Below are 20,207 nucleotides of genomic sequence, written 5' to 3'. Positions count from 1 at the left end.
AGTAAAGCGCAGAAGTTTCAGGAAAGTCAATTTCAGCTTGATATGAGGCCAAAAAAATCCTTGCAGTTAGATTTATACACAAATAGAATGGGCTGTTCCAGAACAGGGAATTCCCAAACACTGGAAATCTTTAGTCAGAGGATTCTGCTAGAGTTCAACTAGATGATCTCTGGGTACTCTTCCTATTTTATAATTTCTGAAGCCTTAGTTTCCTCTTTGTTACAACGAGGAGATTTTATTTTAAATTAGATTTACTAGAAAAGTAATAGTTTTATAGTAAAAAAAGCAATTAATTTGCTATATAGGAAGAAATAATAAGAGCCTCTTTTTCTATAAGAGATTAAGATGTAATTAAATGGAAAAATTCTATAGAGCAGAATATAAATATAATTATATCTAACAGTATTTTAGTTTAGTTTTTTTTTTTTTTTCAAATTTGTGAGTTAGTGAAGAACAAAGTAAATTAAGTCAGCAAACATTTCTTAGGTACCTACTATGTTCCAGGACCAGATGGTGCTAAATACTGGGGATACAAATAAAAAAAAAAAACAGTCCTGTTCTCAAAGAGTTAATAACTAAGTGCAAACAACTATATACAAGCAAAATATATACAGAATAAAGTTGTAAATAATCTCAGGGGGAAAGCATCAGCATTAAAATGGACTAGGAAAGGCTTCTTGCAGAAGGCTTTATTTTAGCTGAGATTTGAAAGAAGCCAGGGTAGCCAGGAGACAGAGATGAGTAGAGGGAGTATTTTAAAGATGGGGAGCAGTCAGTGAAATGCCCCAAATCAGAAGATGAAGTGCCTTTTGTGAGAAAAAAAAGTGAGACACCAGTTACATCCTATGACACTGAATCATAGAACACAGGGGAATAAGGGATAAGAAAACTGGAAAGCATGAAGGGAGCCAGGTGATGAATGACTTGAAAAGCTGAGCAGAGGATTTTTTGCTTGATCCTAGAGATAACAGAAATCTATTGGAGTTTAGAATAATAGGTTTAGTCTCAGCAGAGACTTATGTTCAAACCCCATTTCTGACATTTATTATCTGTGCACTGCTCAGTGTATCACTTATTACCAAACCCAAGCCTCAATTTTTCCTTCTATAAAATGGGGGTGCTAATATCACTCACAACACTAAGTTAAAATGCGAAAACTACTTTGCAAACCTCAAAACACTATGTAAATGAGTTATTTTTTTCTAGGTTATGACTTACTAAAAATGAGATTACTCTCAAGTAAAAGCACACTCAACCTTAATAACTAGGGGTAGTATGGCGGAACATAGTAATAGTTGTTGAGTCAGCATTTGTGTGGGAATTCTAGCTAACAATGTGAGCACTGGCAAATCATTTATATGTTTTTTCCCCTCTAAAAAACCAAGCACTTTGATGATGCTTGTACTATCAATGTCACTGAAATGCTGTGAGGAAAACCCTTCGTTTATGTTAAAGAGTTCTGTGCTTGATTTTATTGTTAAAGGATACAACTCTTGAATGTCAAAATGCTTCTTATAAATAACTACTATTTCTGTTTTTATCTTTGTTGTTATTCTTTAAATTTTGATTATTGTGACTTATTTGATATGACTTAATAGAGATGAAAAAATATATGGGTACCTATTCTGTGCCAAGCATTATACCAAATGCTCTACATACAAAGAAAGGCAAAAGTCAGAGATATCAGCTCAGAGAAAGGAAAGCTATAGGACTGTAAACCTTTAAAGTGCTATAGAAATATGGTGCTTTTTGATAAATGACTTTGCTCAGGACTATCAGGCAAGTTCCTAGCCCAGCCAGTTTATAATTAGTGGGATGTAATGAATAGTGGAAGACTTGGAGTTTGGAGACCAAGGGCCTGGGCCAGCCTCAGCCATTAATTTGCTGTGGAACAAGGCTGCCTTCCCTCTTTGCAAAATGAATGATTTAGACTAGCTGCTGGCTAAGACCCTAGGCTATATGCAGACATTTTGTACTAATGGAGTTGTGGAAATAGTGCCAATGTCCTCCTGCAAAGTCAGTGACTATGTGGGGTGAATTTTAACTGGTTATTGTGCCCGGCTGGGCTGGCCTGAAACTGATTGATAGATTGATTAGCTCATGGTGACAAGGAAGCAGTAGCACTAAACAAGCAATCTTCTTGCATCTTCCCTCCCCTCCTTCAGTACAAGAAAGTCATGGCAAGTAGTCTATGAATGAAGAATATGGTCATCCTCTGTGGAAATACTGGCTACTCAGAAATTCTCAGACTATACTTTAATTATGGCATAATGGAAAGAATCTGGACTCAGATGCTCTGTGATTAAATTCTGCCTTGGTTACTTTTAAGCCATGTAGCATCAACTTATTTCTCTACTCTAGACCTCAGATTCTTCATCTATTAGAATGTTGGCAAAACTACATTATCTCTAAAGATTCTTCTCTTTCCCTTTTTTCCCCCTCCCCTCCCTTTCCTTCTCCCTTTTTTTCTTCTTCCCTTCTCTCTCCTCCCTTTCTCTCTCCTCTTTTCTTCTTCTCTCTCTCCTTCTCTCCTTTCCCTTCCCTTCTCTTCTCCCCTCCTTTCCTTTCCCCTCCTCTTCTCTTTCCTCCCCTTCCTTCCCTCCTCTCCTTTTCTTTCCTCTTTCTCTTTCTGTGTCTCCCTCTCCTCCTCTGTTCCCCTACCCCTTTGTCTCTGCCTTTCTTTGCCTGTGTCTCTCTCTCTCTTCCTCCCTATCTTTCCCCTCTTTTCTTCCCTCCTCTTCCCTCCCCAAATGCCTTGATGTGGTTTTGGCTCAATGAAAATTCCTTTCAACTTTAATACTTTGTTTATAGACACACCTGGTTTACATCTAACCCATACTTGTACAGTGGATTCTCTCACCTATGTAGATTGCCATAGTTATGGTTCTATTTCTGCCTCTGGCTTCTCCCAGCTTTGGCATCCCTAACTTTATGTTTGCTTTGACCTGGACTCCTGCCTTCTACTTTTTCCAGTGGTGACTCAGACCACCAATTGTTCTAAGACTAGCCCACTGGAGTATACTTCCCCCTTTTCTTAAGAACATTTTCTGTGAATTCAAGGCAACAAATATTCTGTCCTTTTCTTTTTGAGTGCCTAATAGAATTACAATAATGTGCTACTATTAAAGATGGAAAGACTCTTAATATGTAATAGCTCACATTTATACAGCACTTTAAAGCTGACAAAGTACCTTCCTCACCATAATTCAGTGGCCTAGGTAATAAATCTATTGTTAGGTCCATTTTGTGGAGGAGGAAACTGAGGCAAAAAGCTGTTCAGTGACTTGCCCATTGTCAGATCCTGGATTAGAACCCATATTTTCTGCACCTGAGAAGAATATTCCTGCTGAATCTGCATTCTATGTTCAATAGTACTATCTAGCTCTAACATTTTATGAGTCTATAAGGGCTTCCTTTGTCCCTGGAGCACAGAGTAGATAAATGTTTCTGGAATGAAGGGATGAATGTTACCATGCTTTATGCAGTTTCTTTTGTGAAATTATCAATATAATTAGCTGCTTTGAACAATGTAAAAACCAATTGTTTCAAATACGTTTTCTCTAAAAACTGTATCAAGTTGGTCCATGCTGTTTGCTTCCTAACAGACAGATAGCTAGCTACAAAACCAACAAATATAGTGTAACACAGTGTCAGCCTTCAAGTCCTTTCCCTGATTAGTGTAACAAGAGAAACCTCCTCCCTCAATCTGGCTCCTACTAATTACTCATCTGTTCCCCTGTTGATCTTATTTTTCTGCGTTTAATTCTGAATCACTTGGCAATCTCCTAGGACCAGTTATAGGATATCAGACCTCAAATGGACCATAGGGATTTTTAAATACAACCCTTTCATTTTGCAGGTGAGAAATCTGTGGCTTAGAAGAGAAAAGTGACTACTCAAGATGACATAGAGTCCAGGCTCAAATTCTTCCACTTTACCCTACTTGGAACTAAATAGAGTTGGTCTCTTTTGACAAAGTTGGGGAATCTACCTAAACATTGCCTCCTTCATATGATAGATGATGATAACTTTTCCCTTCCTCCTGAGCCTCAGTTTCTTCATTTGTAAAGTGAAGGCTTGATTAGATTATTCCTAGGGCCTTCTTTGGCATTAACATTCTGTGATCATCACCTCAAGTATCTTCCAATTGAAAGTCTATCATATTTTACATGCTTAGCATTACTATTTCAAAGAGACAGTGCAGTTTAGAAGAATGTTGGTCTTAGACAAGTAGACCTTTTTCAGACAATTCTTTAATTTTCTTCAGACAATTCCTAGTGATGTGTCTTTGGGAAAATTATGTAGTATTTTTCAGGTTCAGTTTTCTTATTTGTAACCTAGAGGATGAAAATAACATTTACCTTACAGGGTTGTTGTGAAGCTCAAATGATATCATATATGTAAAGCTTAAAATACTATGTAAAAGTGAAGTATTATTATTTTGTAAAAAAATTTTGCAAATATCAAAGAACTATGTAAGTTTAAATTATTATTATTATTATCATTATTATCATTAGATCCTTGGGACAATGAAGAAATTAGATTTGGAATCCAGATACCTAAGGAATACTTTCAAAGACGTCATCTTGGAATTCTACTACATGAAAGCAGGAAAAAAAAAACCTAAAGGCTAATTAATTCAATTTTATCCTTTTGCAAACTAGGAAACTGAGGCATAAGGAGGAAATGTGACTTGCCCAAAGTCATATCAGTTAGTGGCCCATCAGGCAACACAGATTTATTGATTTTTGTTCTTATGATATTTTTTTCTCTGTCCTTTAATTTTTTCTCTGCATGTCTGGTTTGAATCAACTCTTCTAGATGAAGGTGACATTAACAGTACCTACTTATTCATAATCCAAGTAGTATAAAGATAGGTAAAATATACTTAAAGAACTTAGCTTTTGTGTCACAAAGTATTTTTGTAAAAACCTCATACAATTTATATAGATCAGCAATTTGTTGCTCTGCATAGGACAATATTTGAGTGAAAGCTAGATCAGATGTGAATGAAAGTGCGTACACATATTGTTATTTGTCACAGCTCCATTCTTTTTATGGTTCATTGTATAAAACTAAGTGCCATTTTACTTTCCTGGCAACACACTGATATCCCTGTTGAGGAATTCTGACTGTAGAGATAGCATGAACACCAGAAAAGAGAATTAAATTTGGAGTCAGAGAAGTCCTAGATTCAAATCATTACCTATTATTATGCATGTGTGACCTTAGGAAAGTCAATTACTCATTCCAAATCTCAATTTCCTCATCTGTAAACTAAGAGGGTTAGACAAAATCCCCTCTAAATCTACCATCCTATGATATTGAATAGTTCAAATAATCAGAATATGAGGATACCAGTTGCTTCAGATTCCATTGGCAGACTTCTCATCGCATGCATAGTGTATTATATTTGTTTCATTGTATTCTTCAGCATCTTCTCATTTTCTCTCAACTATTTGATCTGAGGAGATCTGGAGTATTGATTACATTATCTATGAAATGCAAGAGTTTCACTCAATGGATCAAGAACCTATTTGAATTTATTATAACAATAATAAGTGAATAAATTCTACCTATTAGTGCATCTAACCATCTATACATTGATATTATGTGGAGAACACCCGGAAAGTTTTTCCTTGTAATGAATTACCAAGATTTTAGGAAGTAAAGTGTGGGATGACATAAGGAAATGGATTTTGGCTTAATAAAAGCAAAATCTTCCTACTGGCTCTTTAAATTTGAGTAAGCTAGGGAGGGAAAGAGTTCCCTGTTTCCAGAAGCTGTCTGACTGTTTGCAAGGGATGTTGTAAAGGGAATTTGCACTCTGGGTCTTGATCAGATTAAATTTTTAAAACTTTTTTTTTGGGGGGGTTCTTAAACTTTTACCAATTGCAACCTCTTTTCACTGTAGAAATTTTTATATGATCTTGTGCATATATACACATACATACACATCTACATATATGTGCATTGTCTATTTTTGTGTGTACTTACATATAAGTATGTATACATATAAACACACATATAATATATATAATATATACACATATATGTATGTGTGTTTTATGTGCATATATATGAAGATACAGATAGATATGACATACAAATCAAACATTTAGTGTTAAATCATAATTTCACAACTCCCCCATTTATTTATTGTTTAAGAAGCTAGGGTATGATCAATGGTATTAAAATCAAATAGAAATGGAGGCCACTAAATTAAAACAGAAAGAACCCAGCAGGGTCCATATTGACTTAGAAAACCACATGCATTTATATATCCTCCCTATTTTTAAAAAAATACATTAACACATTAAAAACAGATAGGAACTACATTTTATTATGGTTAAGGCAGCACAAGCTGGCTGTGTTTAACACCTCTGGATTACATAACTTTTGTAGCCCTCTTGTAGATGATTGTATATTCTAGCATTGACTCTTCATTGAATTTTAGGATTGATAGAGGCCTCAGAAATCATCTAGTCAATTTCTTATATTACAGATAAAAAAATGAGTCTCAGAAAATTTAAATGATCTTTCTGAGACTGGTTGATAATGGCAGTGGTAGAGCTGAGTCTGTACTCTGGTCTTTTGACTTGGGTTGAAGTCCTACTTCTGCCATTAACTCCCTGCACAACAGCAAGCACATAACTTAGGAAACCCAGGTTTTTTGATTCCAAATCCATTTTTTCCTTTTAACTATATGAAAGTTATGTCATAGTAGTTTTAGCAGCCACCCCTAAATTCATGGGGCATGATTTACTAGTAGGTTACCTTCTTGGTGGTTTTCAGGAGCATCTTTTCCTTCTCTAATATGTGAAATTTAGATGCAAAGATAGATAAGGAATCTCTTTCCTTAGAAATGTAGGTTGAGTGATATTTTGGAAGATAATTTTTTTTTTTAATAAGAGGATCTGAATTCAGATCTGGACTATGACACTGACACTAACTGTGATCTTCACTTCATCTCAGTAGACAACAGTTTCCTCATTTGTACCATAAGGTGGATGTATGAAATGGCCCTTAATCCCTTTCTGTGTATATTTCTATGTATCTGTGTAAGAGTTTAAGACAGAAAATAAAGACAATTAATACACTCCCCTGAGATGGAAATGGAAATGTATCTAGGCTCAATATTAACTTTCACATTGGCTTTATCCAGAGAAAATCCATATTTTTTCTAAATTTCAAGGCATTTCTGTGTCACTGACTATACATTGTTTCCTACAGTATCAATAGGTGGATTCAAAAAACCAGGAGAGTGGAGTATAGAAACAAAGGAACAGAAGTCACACTTAAAATGCAATAGTGAGAGGCAATAGTGGAGATATATTAATTGGAGTCAAGTCTAATAAATTAATTTCTTGTGTGTTTGTTATTGGGTATCTGGTAGGTTCATAGCAATGAACTAAATGTTACAAAAATCAAACCTTAGCAATAGACATTATTTTTCAGGCAGGATCATAAAAACAAAGTTTCTTGTTTATTTTGTAATGAAAACACTGATCAAAGCTGTTTGCTTATAGAATTAGTATCTTTGCTTGGGGGAAATATTGTACATCAACAAAAGCCTCTGTCAGAGATTATTGATTGTTATAATAGGAACCATCCCACCCTGCCCCCATTTTGTTTTGTTTTTATGATCATTTAGCCCTTCTGTTCAGTGAATATGCTCAAGGATGTTATGGCAATGAGAAAAGACACATGTGGGCACAGGTCCCCACATTCAACATTCCAGAATAAGGCTTTTGTTAGAACTTGAACTAAAATGCAACGATCCATTCAATGACACTGGAATCTTAATAGATACAAAGAAATGGGCAATTTCCTTGCACTTTGGAAAATGTAAGACATAGTATAGTGAATATAGAGCTGATCTTGCCTCACTACCATTGTGACCCTTAGTAACTCACTTAACCACTCAATGCTCCAGAAAATTCTCTTTCAATTGCAGGAAAGGTGCCAATTTGCATTGTATTTATGCAGAAAGAAGACCTTATGATGGGTAGAATTTGAGTAGGCAACAAAGCCATAGAAACAGAAATAAGTATGTTAAGAGATTAATAAGATCTAAAAGTGAGAAGCTAGATGGTGCATTGGAGTCTGGCTCTGGAGTCAGAAGGACCTGAGTTAAAATCCAGACTCAGACATTTACTAGCTGTGTTACTAGTTAACCTCAGAAAAACCAATCAACCCTCTTTGCCTCAATTTCTCATCTGTACAATAAGCCGCAGAAGAAAATGCCAAACTATTCCAGGGTCTCTGCCAAGAAAGCCCTAAATAGGATCACAGAGAGTCAGACATATACAAGTCATCTCAACAATAACAACAATCAAATGATTCACACAAGTAAGCATAATTGCCTACTATATTCCAAACACTGTGTTAAGTACTAGGGCTATAAAAAATAAACTACAACAACAAACAAAATATTCCTTTGCCCCAAGGAGCTTACATTTTTTGGAAATACATTTTGGGAGTATTTGTATTGCTTAAAGATAAGAGAATGAATACCTACCCAGAGAGATCAGTAAAGTCTTCCTAGAAGAGGTGGTTAGCATGGAAGGAAGGTCCAAATTCTAAGAGATTGAAAAGGAGGATATTTGGGGCATATAGAGCAACTGGTGAATAGGCAAGAGATGAAATGCCAAATTAGGGGAAGAGCAGGGGAGGCAACTTAACTGAAAAAAAAAAATAATTGAAGCCAAATTATGAGAAGCCAGGCTTCGGAAAATATACTTTTTCATAGAATCAATAGGAAGCCACTGGACGTTACTGAGCAAGAGGTTAACAAGAATAGACTTGTAATATTTACATATGTGTATTTATGCATATTTGTACATATATGAACATATTATACATACATAATTTCCTCCCAATTACATTTTAAAACAATTTTTTTTAAAGTTTCAAATTCTCTCTCTCCCTTCTTTATTTCTCTCTTCCCTCCTTGAGATAGTAAGTAAACAGATATAGTAAGTGAAGCTATGGGTTACACATGTACAATCATGCAAAACATTTCCATAAAGTCATTTTGTAGAAGAAGACTCAAATAAATGAAAAAAGATGAAAAAAGAAAGTGAAAAATAGCAGGCTTCTAGACTTGTGCTTTAGAAAAATGAATTTCGATAGTCCCATGGGAAAAGGGAGAGGGGAGAAAGTAGAATTTGGGAATCTAATTAGAATATGATCGCCATATCAGGGTGAAATATAATGGAGGACCCAACTATGGTGATGGTTATATGAATGGAGAGAAGACAGATTGGAGAGATACAGTGGAGGTGGAATTCACAGGGCTTGGCAACAGATTATATATAGATAGAGAAGAGGAAGGAAGAATTTAGGATGATTCTGGGAATTTCATTATTTCTAGAAGTTAGAGATGTTTAAAAATTCTCTTTGTAGACAAAATTTTTTAGTAATCATGAATAGGTTCATTATTTTTAATTGTCCCTCACTGTGTTAATTGAACTGATTAATCAAAATATATGTAATGAGTATGTATTATGCATAAGGTGCCAGGTTTGGAGCTGTGGGGAAAAAAAGAAGAAACAGGAATGATCCCTGCTTTCAATGATTTTAAATTTTATTTTATATGCCAAAAGTAAATGGGTAAAAAGATAGTTACCAAAATAAGGGTTCATATAGCTAAGGATCAAATGAATAAGATAGCCAAGAAAAGTCTAGAGGAGTTAAGTTAAGTCCTACATTTAGGTTCACATGAAAAAAAATGAGGTGTAGCTGGGTAACAGTTCACATGAAAAAGTTCTGGACATTTTAACAAATTTATGAGCTCATTAAGAGTTAATCATAAAAATCAAGAAAAAGCTAACTAGATTTTAGGCTGAATTAATAAAGTCAGAGTGTCCAGATAGATTGATGGAGTTGAATATTCTGCCCTGAATGAATGATATATGTTCAGCTCAGTTCAGCACATTTGACAGCTCAGTGCAGCCTTTGACCATCTAGATATGTCTGAAGGAGAACAAACAAGGTAATAAGGAAATCATACCATATGAATCTTATGGGTATTTAGCCTGGAGAATACAAGCCTTATGGAGAACTTGATAACTACCTTAAAGTATTTAAGGATTGTTATATGGAAGAAATGTTAGACAAGTTCTGCTTGTTCCCAGAAGGTGGAGTTAAGGGTGGGAGTTTCAGAAAGGATTAATTTGGTTCCTGTAAGGAAAGTCATTCTAACCACTGGAACTACACCCACATGTATTTGGCTGATTTGGGATTCCATGAGTTAACTTGTATGCAGGTCTTTTAGCAAAAGCTGGCTAACTAAATGTGGAGGATGTCATGGAAGGGATTTTTGTTCTATTACTGGCTTGACTAGATTCTCTTTGAGGTTCCTTCCAAGTTGAATGCTTTATGAAAGAGCTATCCAGAAGTAGAGTGGACTGTCATATAAAGTAATAAGTTGCTCATTACAGGAAGCATTCAAATAAAAGTTGAGTGATTGCTTTTTGGGAATGTTGTAGAGGACATTCCTCTTATGGATGGAGCTAAATACTTTAGGGTTTACAGGACACTTTCCATATAAAATTCCTATGAAGTACTGTTGGGGCAGTGTTGGTGGAGATACCCTCTGCAGTTCTTTCTAACCCCAATACACAGTACTCTCATCTAATCCTTTTAAAGAGAAATAAATTGAATAGGAATCTGATAATTGTTAAGTATTAAGGAAATTATTCACATTTATATAAATCTATATAGGTTACACAATACTTTAAAATATGCCATTTTGGCAAAACAAATGAGGGAAGGATAGGGGAGAAAGGCTTTATGTGAGAGATGGCCTTGGAGCTGAACCTTAACTCCAAAAATGTCTTTGTGCCTATTTCTTTTTGTTAAAATGGGGAAAGGGAAGATACTAGAGTGGCAAACATTATAAAACTTGGACCAAAGTACTGGCTTTGAGAGAGATGTATGCATGTATGCTTGTGCACATGTGTGTGTGTGTATGTGTGTGTATATATATGTATATATATCTACAAATATATATATATATGTACATGCATATGTATACATATGTACTATATTGAGGCCTTGGGCAAGTCATCATATCTCTCTGGACCTCAGTTTTCTCAATCTGTAAAATGGGGATATTATTTGTCTTAGCTATTTCTCAGAGTTGCCAGAAGTAGCTTATAAACTGTAAAGTCCCATGTAAAGGAGAGATATTTCTATTGTTCCTCCTCTAAAGAACTCTTGAATGACACATCTTAGCATAAAGTTGATCCCTGGCCATAGAAGATTCTGCTAGTAGAGCACAGATCTTGGTAAGGACTCTTGCAGGTCTTGACAAAGTTGCAAAGATTTTGAATACCAAAGGATTGTGCCGGTTACTTGACAACTAGCCTAGTTAAGAGTAAGAAGTTTCATCTCCAAAATATTAGCCATCAGATTATGAATTTTTTTCAGTGACGGGAATCTCAAGAAATAGTTCTCTATCTGCCTAGGTCCCAAAAATATTCAGTTGGCATTGATGGATGGAGTGACCACATTGATAAAACCAAAAACCTTTGTTGTCATAATATCATTTAACTTCATTCTCGGTGTACATGGTATATCCCCCATTAGAATGAAATCTCTTTGGGACTAACCTTAATCCTTAATGCCTTGAACTTTTGTAAACCATCAGTCAGTATTTATTTAATTAAATTTATGCCCAGATGATAGAGCTAGGATTGAAATCCAGTTCTTCTGGTTTACAATAAGTCTCTAGCTACAACTCTCTTGATGTCTATATTTGGTTGACAAGCTTTGTTAGGGAAATAATAGCATATCTGTTATTATTGATATGTGCCCACGAGGCAAGTCAAATTATTAAATAGGATGCTTTTTATTGTTTTTGTTTTTTTGGGGTTTTTTGTTTGTTTGTTTGTTTGTTTTCTGAGGCTGGGGTTAAGTGACTTGCCCAGGGTCACACAGCTAGGAAGTGTTAAGTATCTGAGACCAGGTTTGAACTTGGGTCCTCCTGAATTCAAGGCTGGTGCTCTATCCACTGCGCCACCTAGCTGCCCCCAATAGGATGCTTTTTAAATGTTGTTGGAAAATGATTTAATTCCATAAAGTCAATAAGACAAGCTCCTCATAGATTAATTTATCTTCTTTTATAGACGACAAAGGAAGTGATCATATTTCCTGACTATTTCACTGTAGCCATTTGGATATCTCATAAGCCAGAAATAGAAAGTAAATTCCTGTGAGTTTCATATGAGAATCTGGCCAATTATTGTTTATCATATTTCAAATGAGGTCATGGTTTCATGCTAGCATTTATAATAAAAGTAAATGTGTGTGTTTGTGTGTGTGTGTATGTGTGTGTGTGAGTGCATGTGTGTTGGACAGAGGAAAAGAATGTTACATTTGCCCCATAGCACCTGCCCCCCAAATTCCTTCAGCTGATCTGATGCTACAAGGCACTTCTTGCTGGGCACAGTCAACTTGATATTTAAGCTAGTGCTGTGTGAAATATGACATGTGTTTTCCAGTGAGTTGGCACCCTACTGAATGAAAGACTCCCCATCCTTGTGAAATCCATATCGCCAATTATCTAGTGGCCAGATCAGCACAGATTACACACACCATTAAATAGAATCATTCCAACAGATTCACCTACAGTCACTTACTGTATCTGTAGTCAACATTTACATGCCTAAAGGGTATAAATAACATTTTCCACTGTGTCCAACTCCCAGAGGTCTCAGCATCCATGGACAGCTGGGGGAAAGAGAGGAGGGCAGCTTCCTCCTTGCTTCCTAGAACCATGGTTTCCCCCTGGAGCTCAAAATATGTCTGGCTTTCCAAAGGACAGGATGTAATGTAAGTGGAGGAGTGGAAGATTTGGAATTTGAAGACCTGGATTGGAATGCCATCCCTGAATCTTACTTAGCATAATCCTGAGCAAGTCATTTCTCTTCTCTGACCTGTACTTTCATTATCTGTCATATGGGAACAATTATACTCTCACTATTCACTTACCTAACTCATAGGGTTACTGTGCAGAAAGAGCTGGGTAAACCTTAGACAATTCAGTAAATGTGAGTTACAATTCTAAAAATAAAACTGATAAAAGCTGGCCTTTTAGATTGCTCTATAATTTACAAAGTGTGCTCCTCATGACAGCCACAACATGAGGTAGTTAGTATGTATGTATATGTGTGTATTTATATTTATTATCCCCATTTTACAGATGAGAAAATTCATCTCCTGATCCTAAGTTTCATGTACATTTTCCATTCTGAGTATAGTGAGTTAGGAAAAGATAAAAAGTTACCTAACCTGGCCCTTAAATTCTGATAGCAATATAAAAATGGTGGGGGCAGTGGTGAGGTAATTCATTTCAGGTGCATGTATGGCTGGAGTAAAGATATGGTGGGAGGAGAAAGTACAATGAGCTTCACAAAAGGAATAATCCACTTTGGTTGAGACACACTGTGCTTGAAAGGAAATAATATGAGGAAAGGGGAGACAATCTTTTTAAAAGCCAAAAAAAAAAAAAAGTAATTTAGATGCAGATTGTGAAACATTTTTGCAATTTCCATAGCTTTGACAACATTAGTTTACAATGTAGTCTCTCAAAGTGATCTAAATTATCACCTTTATGGAAAAGTGCTGAATTAAGCTCCCTGAAAGCTATTCCTATATAGTTAGCATGAGCTGTTTGTACTAGTCTGGAAACATTTTTTTTTTTTTTTTTTAAGTAAAAGGAGGAAGCACTAGACAAAGTGTAAAGAGCCTGAATTCTCCCTCGTCTTGCCAAGAATTGGAGTTCTTGAACAAGTCCCTTCAGCTCTACAAGGCTCAGGGTTTTTTGTTTTGGTTTGGTTTGGTTTTTCTTTTGTAGTATAGGAATATAATTTAAAGGTCATATTGAACCCCATGATTTTAAAGATGAAGAAACTGAGGCTGAGAGCAGCCAAAATAATGTTCACAGTTACACAACTAGTTAAGTATCAGAAACCAAATTTCAATTCATCTTCCTCCCTATTTACTCACTATCTAGATGCCTGTGAAAAGGAAAGGAATCTCAACTTTGAAACTGTGTCCTTTGGTTTATAGACATTTCCAGCTCTAATATCTTAGTTCAGAGTTCTCTTGCAGTTCTAGAACTTTATGTTCAAAAGTCATGTCTAGCTTTTGCACTCTATGAATTAAGAGGCATTCATGCTGACTTTGTGGGTCAGGTCTGCTGTGTTTCCTATTGTATAACTTATTATTGTAAATATTATTATTTTCCCATCATAGAAGAATTCAATTAGGAAAAAAAAAATTGCCCGACTCCCTATGCTTGGTAAGGAAAATGCAATAAACAGACATAATACAGACCTTATTCTTAAGGAATGTATAATCTAATAGCAAGAGACATGCCCATAAATATCTGTCATACAATAGAAAGGAGAGCAAATTAAGCATAAAAAAGAAATTGAGAATAAGTGTATAAGAGATTTGAGGAGGGAATGTTTACTTTCTCTATGTTTCCTTAAATTAAGATGGAAGGCAGGTAAAGATTTGAGGAAAGGCTTCATAGAAAAGCATGGCAAATAAATTTGGTTTTTAAGGAAGAGAAGTACTTCAACAGATAGAGAGGTAGAGGAGCTTTTCATTCCAGGCATGTATAAATGACATGAGCCATGTGTGAAAAGGGTCTGATGTCATCCTCTCTGGCTAGAAGTTAGAATATATGGAAGGATATAGCATGAGAGGAGCTAGAGTTGAAGTGGCAAGTGGAGGGCTTTAAAAAGTAGAATTAGGGCCAGCTGGGTGACAGTAGATAGAGCACCAGTCCTGAAGTCAGGAGGACCTGAGTTCAAATCTGATCTCAGACACTTAACACTTCCTAGATGTGTGGCTCTGGGCAAGTCACTTAACCCCAATTGCCTTGGCAAAAAATAAATAAATAAAAATTAAAAGTAGAATCAGCTTATAATTTATCTGACAGGCAATGAGATACCAGTAACAAATACAAGAGTGATATTAACATGAGCACAGTATGTTAGGAATATTACTTGGGGAGTGGTATTGATGGAATAAAGAGGGAACAGACTAGACTTAGTAGTCTACATAAGAAGAAATAAAAGTGGGGTTTCATACATTGAGCATGAAGTAAACTCTTTGTGGGTGGAACTGTTATATTTTTTACTTTTATATTGAAAAGAGGCATACCTCAGAAATATTGCAGGTTTGGTTCCAAGCCACTATGACAATTCAAATCACACACTAAAGCAAATCACACAATTTTTTTGGTTTCCATTAAAACTTATTTTATATAATATTGTAATTTATTAAGTGTGCAATAGCATTATATTTATTTATTTATTTTATAATTGTAACTTTTTTGACAGTATATATGCATGGGTAATTTTTTACATTATCCCTTGCACTCACTTCTATTCCAAATTTTCCCCTCCTTCCCTCCACTCCCTCCTCTAGATGGCAGGCAATCCCATACATGTTAAATGTGTTATAGTATATCCTATATACAATATATGTGTGCAGAAACAAATTTTTGTTGCACAGGAAGAATTAGATTCAGAAGGTAAAGATAACCTGGGAAGAAAAACAAAAATGCAAACAGTTTACACTCATTTCCCAGTGTTCTTTCTCTGGGTATAGCTGATTCTGTCCATCATTGATCAACTGGATCTGAGTTAGCTCTTCTCTATGTTGAAGATATCCACTTCCATCAGAATACGTCCTCATACAGTTTTCTTGTTGAAGTGTGTTATCATCTCCTGGTTCTGCTCATTTCACTCAGCATCAATTCATGTTAAGTCTCTCCAGGCCTTTCTGAAATCATCCTGCTGGTCATTTCTTACAGAACAATAATATTCCATAACATTCATATATCACAATTTATTCAGCCATTCTGCAATTGATGGGCATCCATTCATTTGCCAATTTCTAGCCACTATAAAAAGAGCTGCCACAAAAATTTTGGCACATACAGGTCCCTTTCCCTTCTTTAGTATTTCTTTGGGATATAAGCCCAGTAATAGCACTGGCATTATGTTTAAAAATAATATACATACCTTAATTTAAAATACTTTATTGTTAAAAAATTTCGAACCCTCACCTGATTCTTTACTAAGTTGCAATCTTTTTGCTGATGGAGGATCTTACCTCAACATTGATGGGTAGTGATTGCTGAAGTCTTGGGTGGCAGTGTCAGTTTCTTAAAAGTTTGTGACAACAAAACTTGCCACATCAATTGATTTCCTTTTATTTGAATATTTAGAGGCCACTGTAGAGTTATTGATCTAATTTCAATATAATTGTGTCTCAGGGAATAGGGAGATCTAAAAACAGGGAGAGAGATGGGAAATGGAGAAGTCTGAATACATATAAGGTTTATTGATTAAGTTTGTCATATTATAAGATCAGATTCAAGGTGCCCTCCCAAATTACAATAATTACACCAAAGATCTCTGATCATAGACCACCATAACAGACATAATTATAATGAAAAAGTTTGAAATATTATAAGAATTACCAAAATGTGACATATATTTTTAGAAAAATGACACCAATAAGACTTGGTCAGTGCAGGGTTGCCCCAAAATTTCAGTTTGTAAACAACAACAAATAACAACAGAACCCTAATGCAATATCTATGAAGTTCAATAAAGCAAAGCATAAAAAAACAAGGTATCAAGTACAGTGCCTAATTAAATACTAATCCCTTAAAATATTGATTGATGATTATAAGAGATTTTTTTATAAGAGATATTTTCAAAGAAGTGATAAGACTTGACAACTGTTTGGATGCATGGGCTAAGGTAGAGTAAGGAATGTAAAGATGACTCCAAGATCTGATCCTGAATTACTGGAACAATGACAATGCTGACTGCAGAAATAGGGAATACTTAGTCATAGAATTATAGAATCAATGTTAGAACTGGAAGGACATTTAAAACAAAGGTTTCAAATATAACCTGCTACGCTTCTGGGTGAGCCAGATTAAAATGTAGCTAGGAAATATTTTAAAAAATAAATAAAACTACAATAAAACATAGCATTGGTGCAGTTAGGAGAGAAGTAGATAGAATGCCAACTTAGACAGATTCATTTTCCTGAGTTCAAATCTAGTCTCAGACACTAGCTGTATGATCCTGGGCAAGTCTCTAACTTCTGTTTGACTCAGTTTCCTCAGTTCTAAAAATGAGCTAGAGAAGGAAGTGACAAGCCACTCCAAAGTGGCTAAGAAAACTCTTAAGAAAACTCCAAATGGGGTCACAAGAGTTAAGCATGACTGAAAATGGCTTAGGAACAACATGGATAATTTTAAAATGTGGTTTTCTCAGTCAATATGCAGTCTACAAGAATCATTAAATATCTCTAATGACCCCTTTTTCTACTTAAGTTTGACACCACTAACCTAAAACATAGAATTCTGAAATGCAACACGATTTTGGGAATAGATGGTTAGAACCAGAAGAGAATTTAGAAAGCATTTAGTCAATTTTTCTCTCATTTAATATACAAAGAAAAATGAAGTCTATAAAGCTAGTCATAAGCTAGTCAGACCTAGACCAGAAGTACCCCAATCAGTCAAGAAAGGACTCTTTCCTCTCTTCCTCACTTGTCACTGTAAGTTAAAATGGAACATTAATTTCTGATTGTTTACCTTCTCAAAGCCCTTTTGAGGGTGATCTACCTGATTACATCTTGTAGAAGTAATTTATATTTAAGTGTCAGTTCAAAGTGCCCTATCCCCTCCCCGGAAGGATGTCTAAATCTATTTTGGTGAGTCAGGAAGAATTTGGCTATCACCCTGTTTGTACATGAGAGACACCAGCATCATATGATCCTCCCTGCATTTCAGTCCCAGCGAGTTCCAGTGACAGGCAGAACTTGACTGTTGGCTCCCTTGTCAGCTGCCTGTCTTTTCTAACTCGCTTCCTCCACAAGCACCGGGGTCTGTTCCGAAGACAGGGAATAGGAGCTGAGCTTGCAGAGGCTTTGAAGAAGCATAGTTCAGGTTGTAATGCCAGAGGAAACAGGTACTGTTGGTGTTGGAGAGCTTTGTTTATTTTTATTTATTTTTCAAGAGGCAGTCTGGCATAGTAGTGCAAATAGCACTGGGCCTGAAAGAACTAGGTTCTGTGATTTCTTCTCAGGGTTTTGAAGCCTAGTGATTGGTATCACTTGGATCCAGAAGCCCTAGGTTCAAAGACTGGGTCTGGTACTGTTCAACTATGTGGCCCTGGGTCATGGGATATATTATTAAAAAATGATCTTTGAGATCCTGTAGCCTAATCCTCTGAACCTCAATTTCCTCATCTGTAAAATAGGAGCTAATACTTGCCCTTCCTTCACACAGGCCTATAATGAAAATTTACTGAAATAATATTTGCAAGGTTCTTTTTAATCATCTAGTAATTTTTAAAATGTAGGTTACCATTTGTTGTTGTTATTCAGTTGTTTCAGTGGTGTAGAAGTCTTCCATGACCCCATTTGGGCTTTTCTTGCTATTTCTTTCTCCAACTCATTTTACAGATGAGGAAACTGAGGCAAAGTAGAGTACATGACTTCCTCAGGGTAACAAATCTTGTAAATGTCTGAGGACAGATTTGAATTCAGGTCTTCCTGATTTCAGGTCTGGTGTTCTAACCATTGTGCAACCCAGCTGTTCCTAGGTTACTATTACTTGCAAAATATTCTATAATGTTTCAAATAGATTATTAATCTGGGCATGAGAGAATCTAAATTCAATTCCAGATCTGCCTTTTAACAGCTATTTGGTTTGGGGACAAATCATTGGACTTTTCTGGGTCTCAATTTCTTAATATCTAAAATTAGAGGGTTGAATTAGTTGATTTTCTAAGATTTTTTTTGCAAATTCCTATATACCATCCCTTTGTTAATTATTTCCTTTCTGCATGATGAATATGGAAATAGTTATAAGAATTGCACATTTATAACTTACAAATTGAATTGTTTGCTGACTTGGGGAGGATGGGTGAGGGAGGAAGAAGAATTTGGAACACAAATCTGTACAAAGGTGAAGGTTGAAAACTATCTTTGTATATATTTGGAAAAATAAAATACTATTAGAAAAAAATAATGTAAAAAATTATTTCCTCTTTAGTATATATATAATGTGTTTGTACATATTTATTTCTCTCCCCCATCAGACTGTAAGCTCCTTGAAGGCAAAGATTGTATTTTGCATTTTTGTTCCTGGTGTCTACAGTGCTTTTCACAGTGCCTGGCACATAGGAGGTGGTTAATAAATGTTTACTGATTAATTCATTCATTGACTGACTATGATAAAATTCTTTGAGAACAAAACTTAAAAATAGAGCAATATTCTTTTAGTTTTATAGAGTTATAGAATTGGTTTTGTGGAGTTTTAGATAGTGGATGGTGAACCAGTCAGAATCAGAAACTCTAGATTGATGTTTTGCTCTGATCAGGTAATGAATATGTGATCTTATGCAGATCACATAACTTCTCATTGCACCAAGCCATTAACAATACATAAATTGCAGAATAGTTGTGAATCTGCTTTAGTAGGGAAATCCCTTCATCCAAGGTTGTCTGAACCAATGTGTGGACTAAAGATATTTTTTTTTCCCCCCGAAGAGGAAAAGTTGAAGATGGTAGAAAGAACAGAGAAATCAATGACCTAACTCTGAAATTAAGAAGAGAAAACTTTAAAATGTACATAATAGATAAAAATGCTACAGGGTGTCCCAAAAATCTTAGGGTAGTTTTTTTTTTTTTTTTTTTTTTTTTTTTTTTTTAAGTATAGCTATTAAAGTTAAAAACTGCCCTAAGACTTTGGGACACCCTGTGTTTAAGAAGATAAGCAAATCTTATAACTATAGTCAATTAAGGGGATAATGAGTGGGTATCCCTGTGGATCAAGCATTAAAGGGGGCTGATGATTTCCCCAGAAATCTCCCTGCAGGCTTTGGGGCTTGAGTGGCTTCAGTCAGGCAGAAGAAATGAATGAATATGTTTGAAAAAGTGTCTAGCTGTTTGTACAAGCATATTCTGAAGCTGGTAAATTCAAGCTGGGACTAAATACATCTATGGGAAGGAAGGCTGGGAAAAGACTGGAATGATCTGGATTTCAAGACACATCAGATGGGAGTTAACTGGGAAGCAGATCTGGGCTTAGAATCCATCAGGAAGAGCTTCTCTACTTTTTAAGAGTCATCAGACAGTTAAACATGCTCCTT

General features: G+C 35.5%; 1 protein-coding gene across 7 annotated transcripts in view; it reads left to right on the top strand.

The window, feature by feature from the left end:
* The window catches only part of ABLIM2 (actin binding LIM protein family member 2), a 293,927-nt gene that overhangs the window by 53,749 nt on the left and 219,971 nt on the right, over positions 1 to 20,207 (top strand). For 3 of the 7 annotated variants that reach the window (XM_074276290.1, XM_074276289.1, XM_074276284.1), the window contains exon 1: positions 17,850 to 18,020. The exons of 1 other annotated variant lie outside the window; for it this stretch is intronic. In XM_074276290.1, the coding sequence (XP_074132391.1) occupies positions 18,005 to 18,020 (16 nt within the window). In that variant the 5' untranslated portion in view covers positions 17,850 to 18,004. Of the gene's footprint in view, positions 1 to 17,848; positions 18,021 to 20,207 lie in introns of those variants that run through there. 3 more of the 7 variants (XM_074276287.1, XM_074276288.1, XM_074276286.1) reach the window with 3 other exon arrangements.

Source organism: Sminthopsis crassicaudata, chromosome 6 (assembly GCF_048593235.1).
Source record: "Sminthopsis crassicaudata isolate SCR6 chromosome 6, ASM4859323v1, whole genome shotgun sequence".
Lineage (NCBI taxonomy): Eukaryota > Metazoa > Chordata > Mammalia > Dasyuromorphia > Dasyuridae > Sminthopsis > Sminthopsis crassicaudata.
This window is presented reverse-complemented; position numbering and strand designations above follow the sequence as displayed.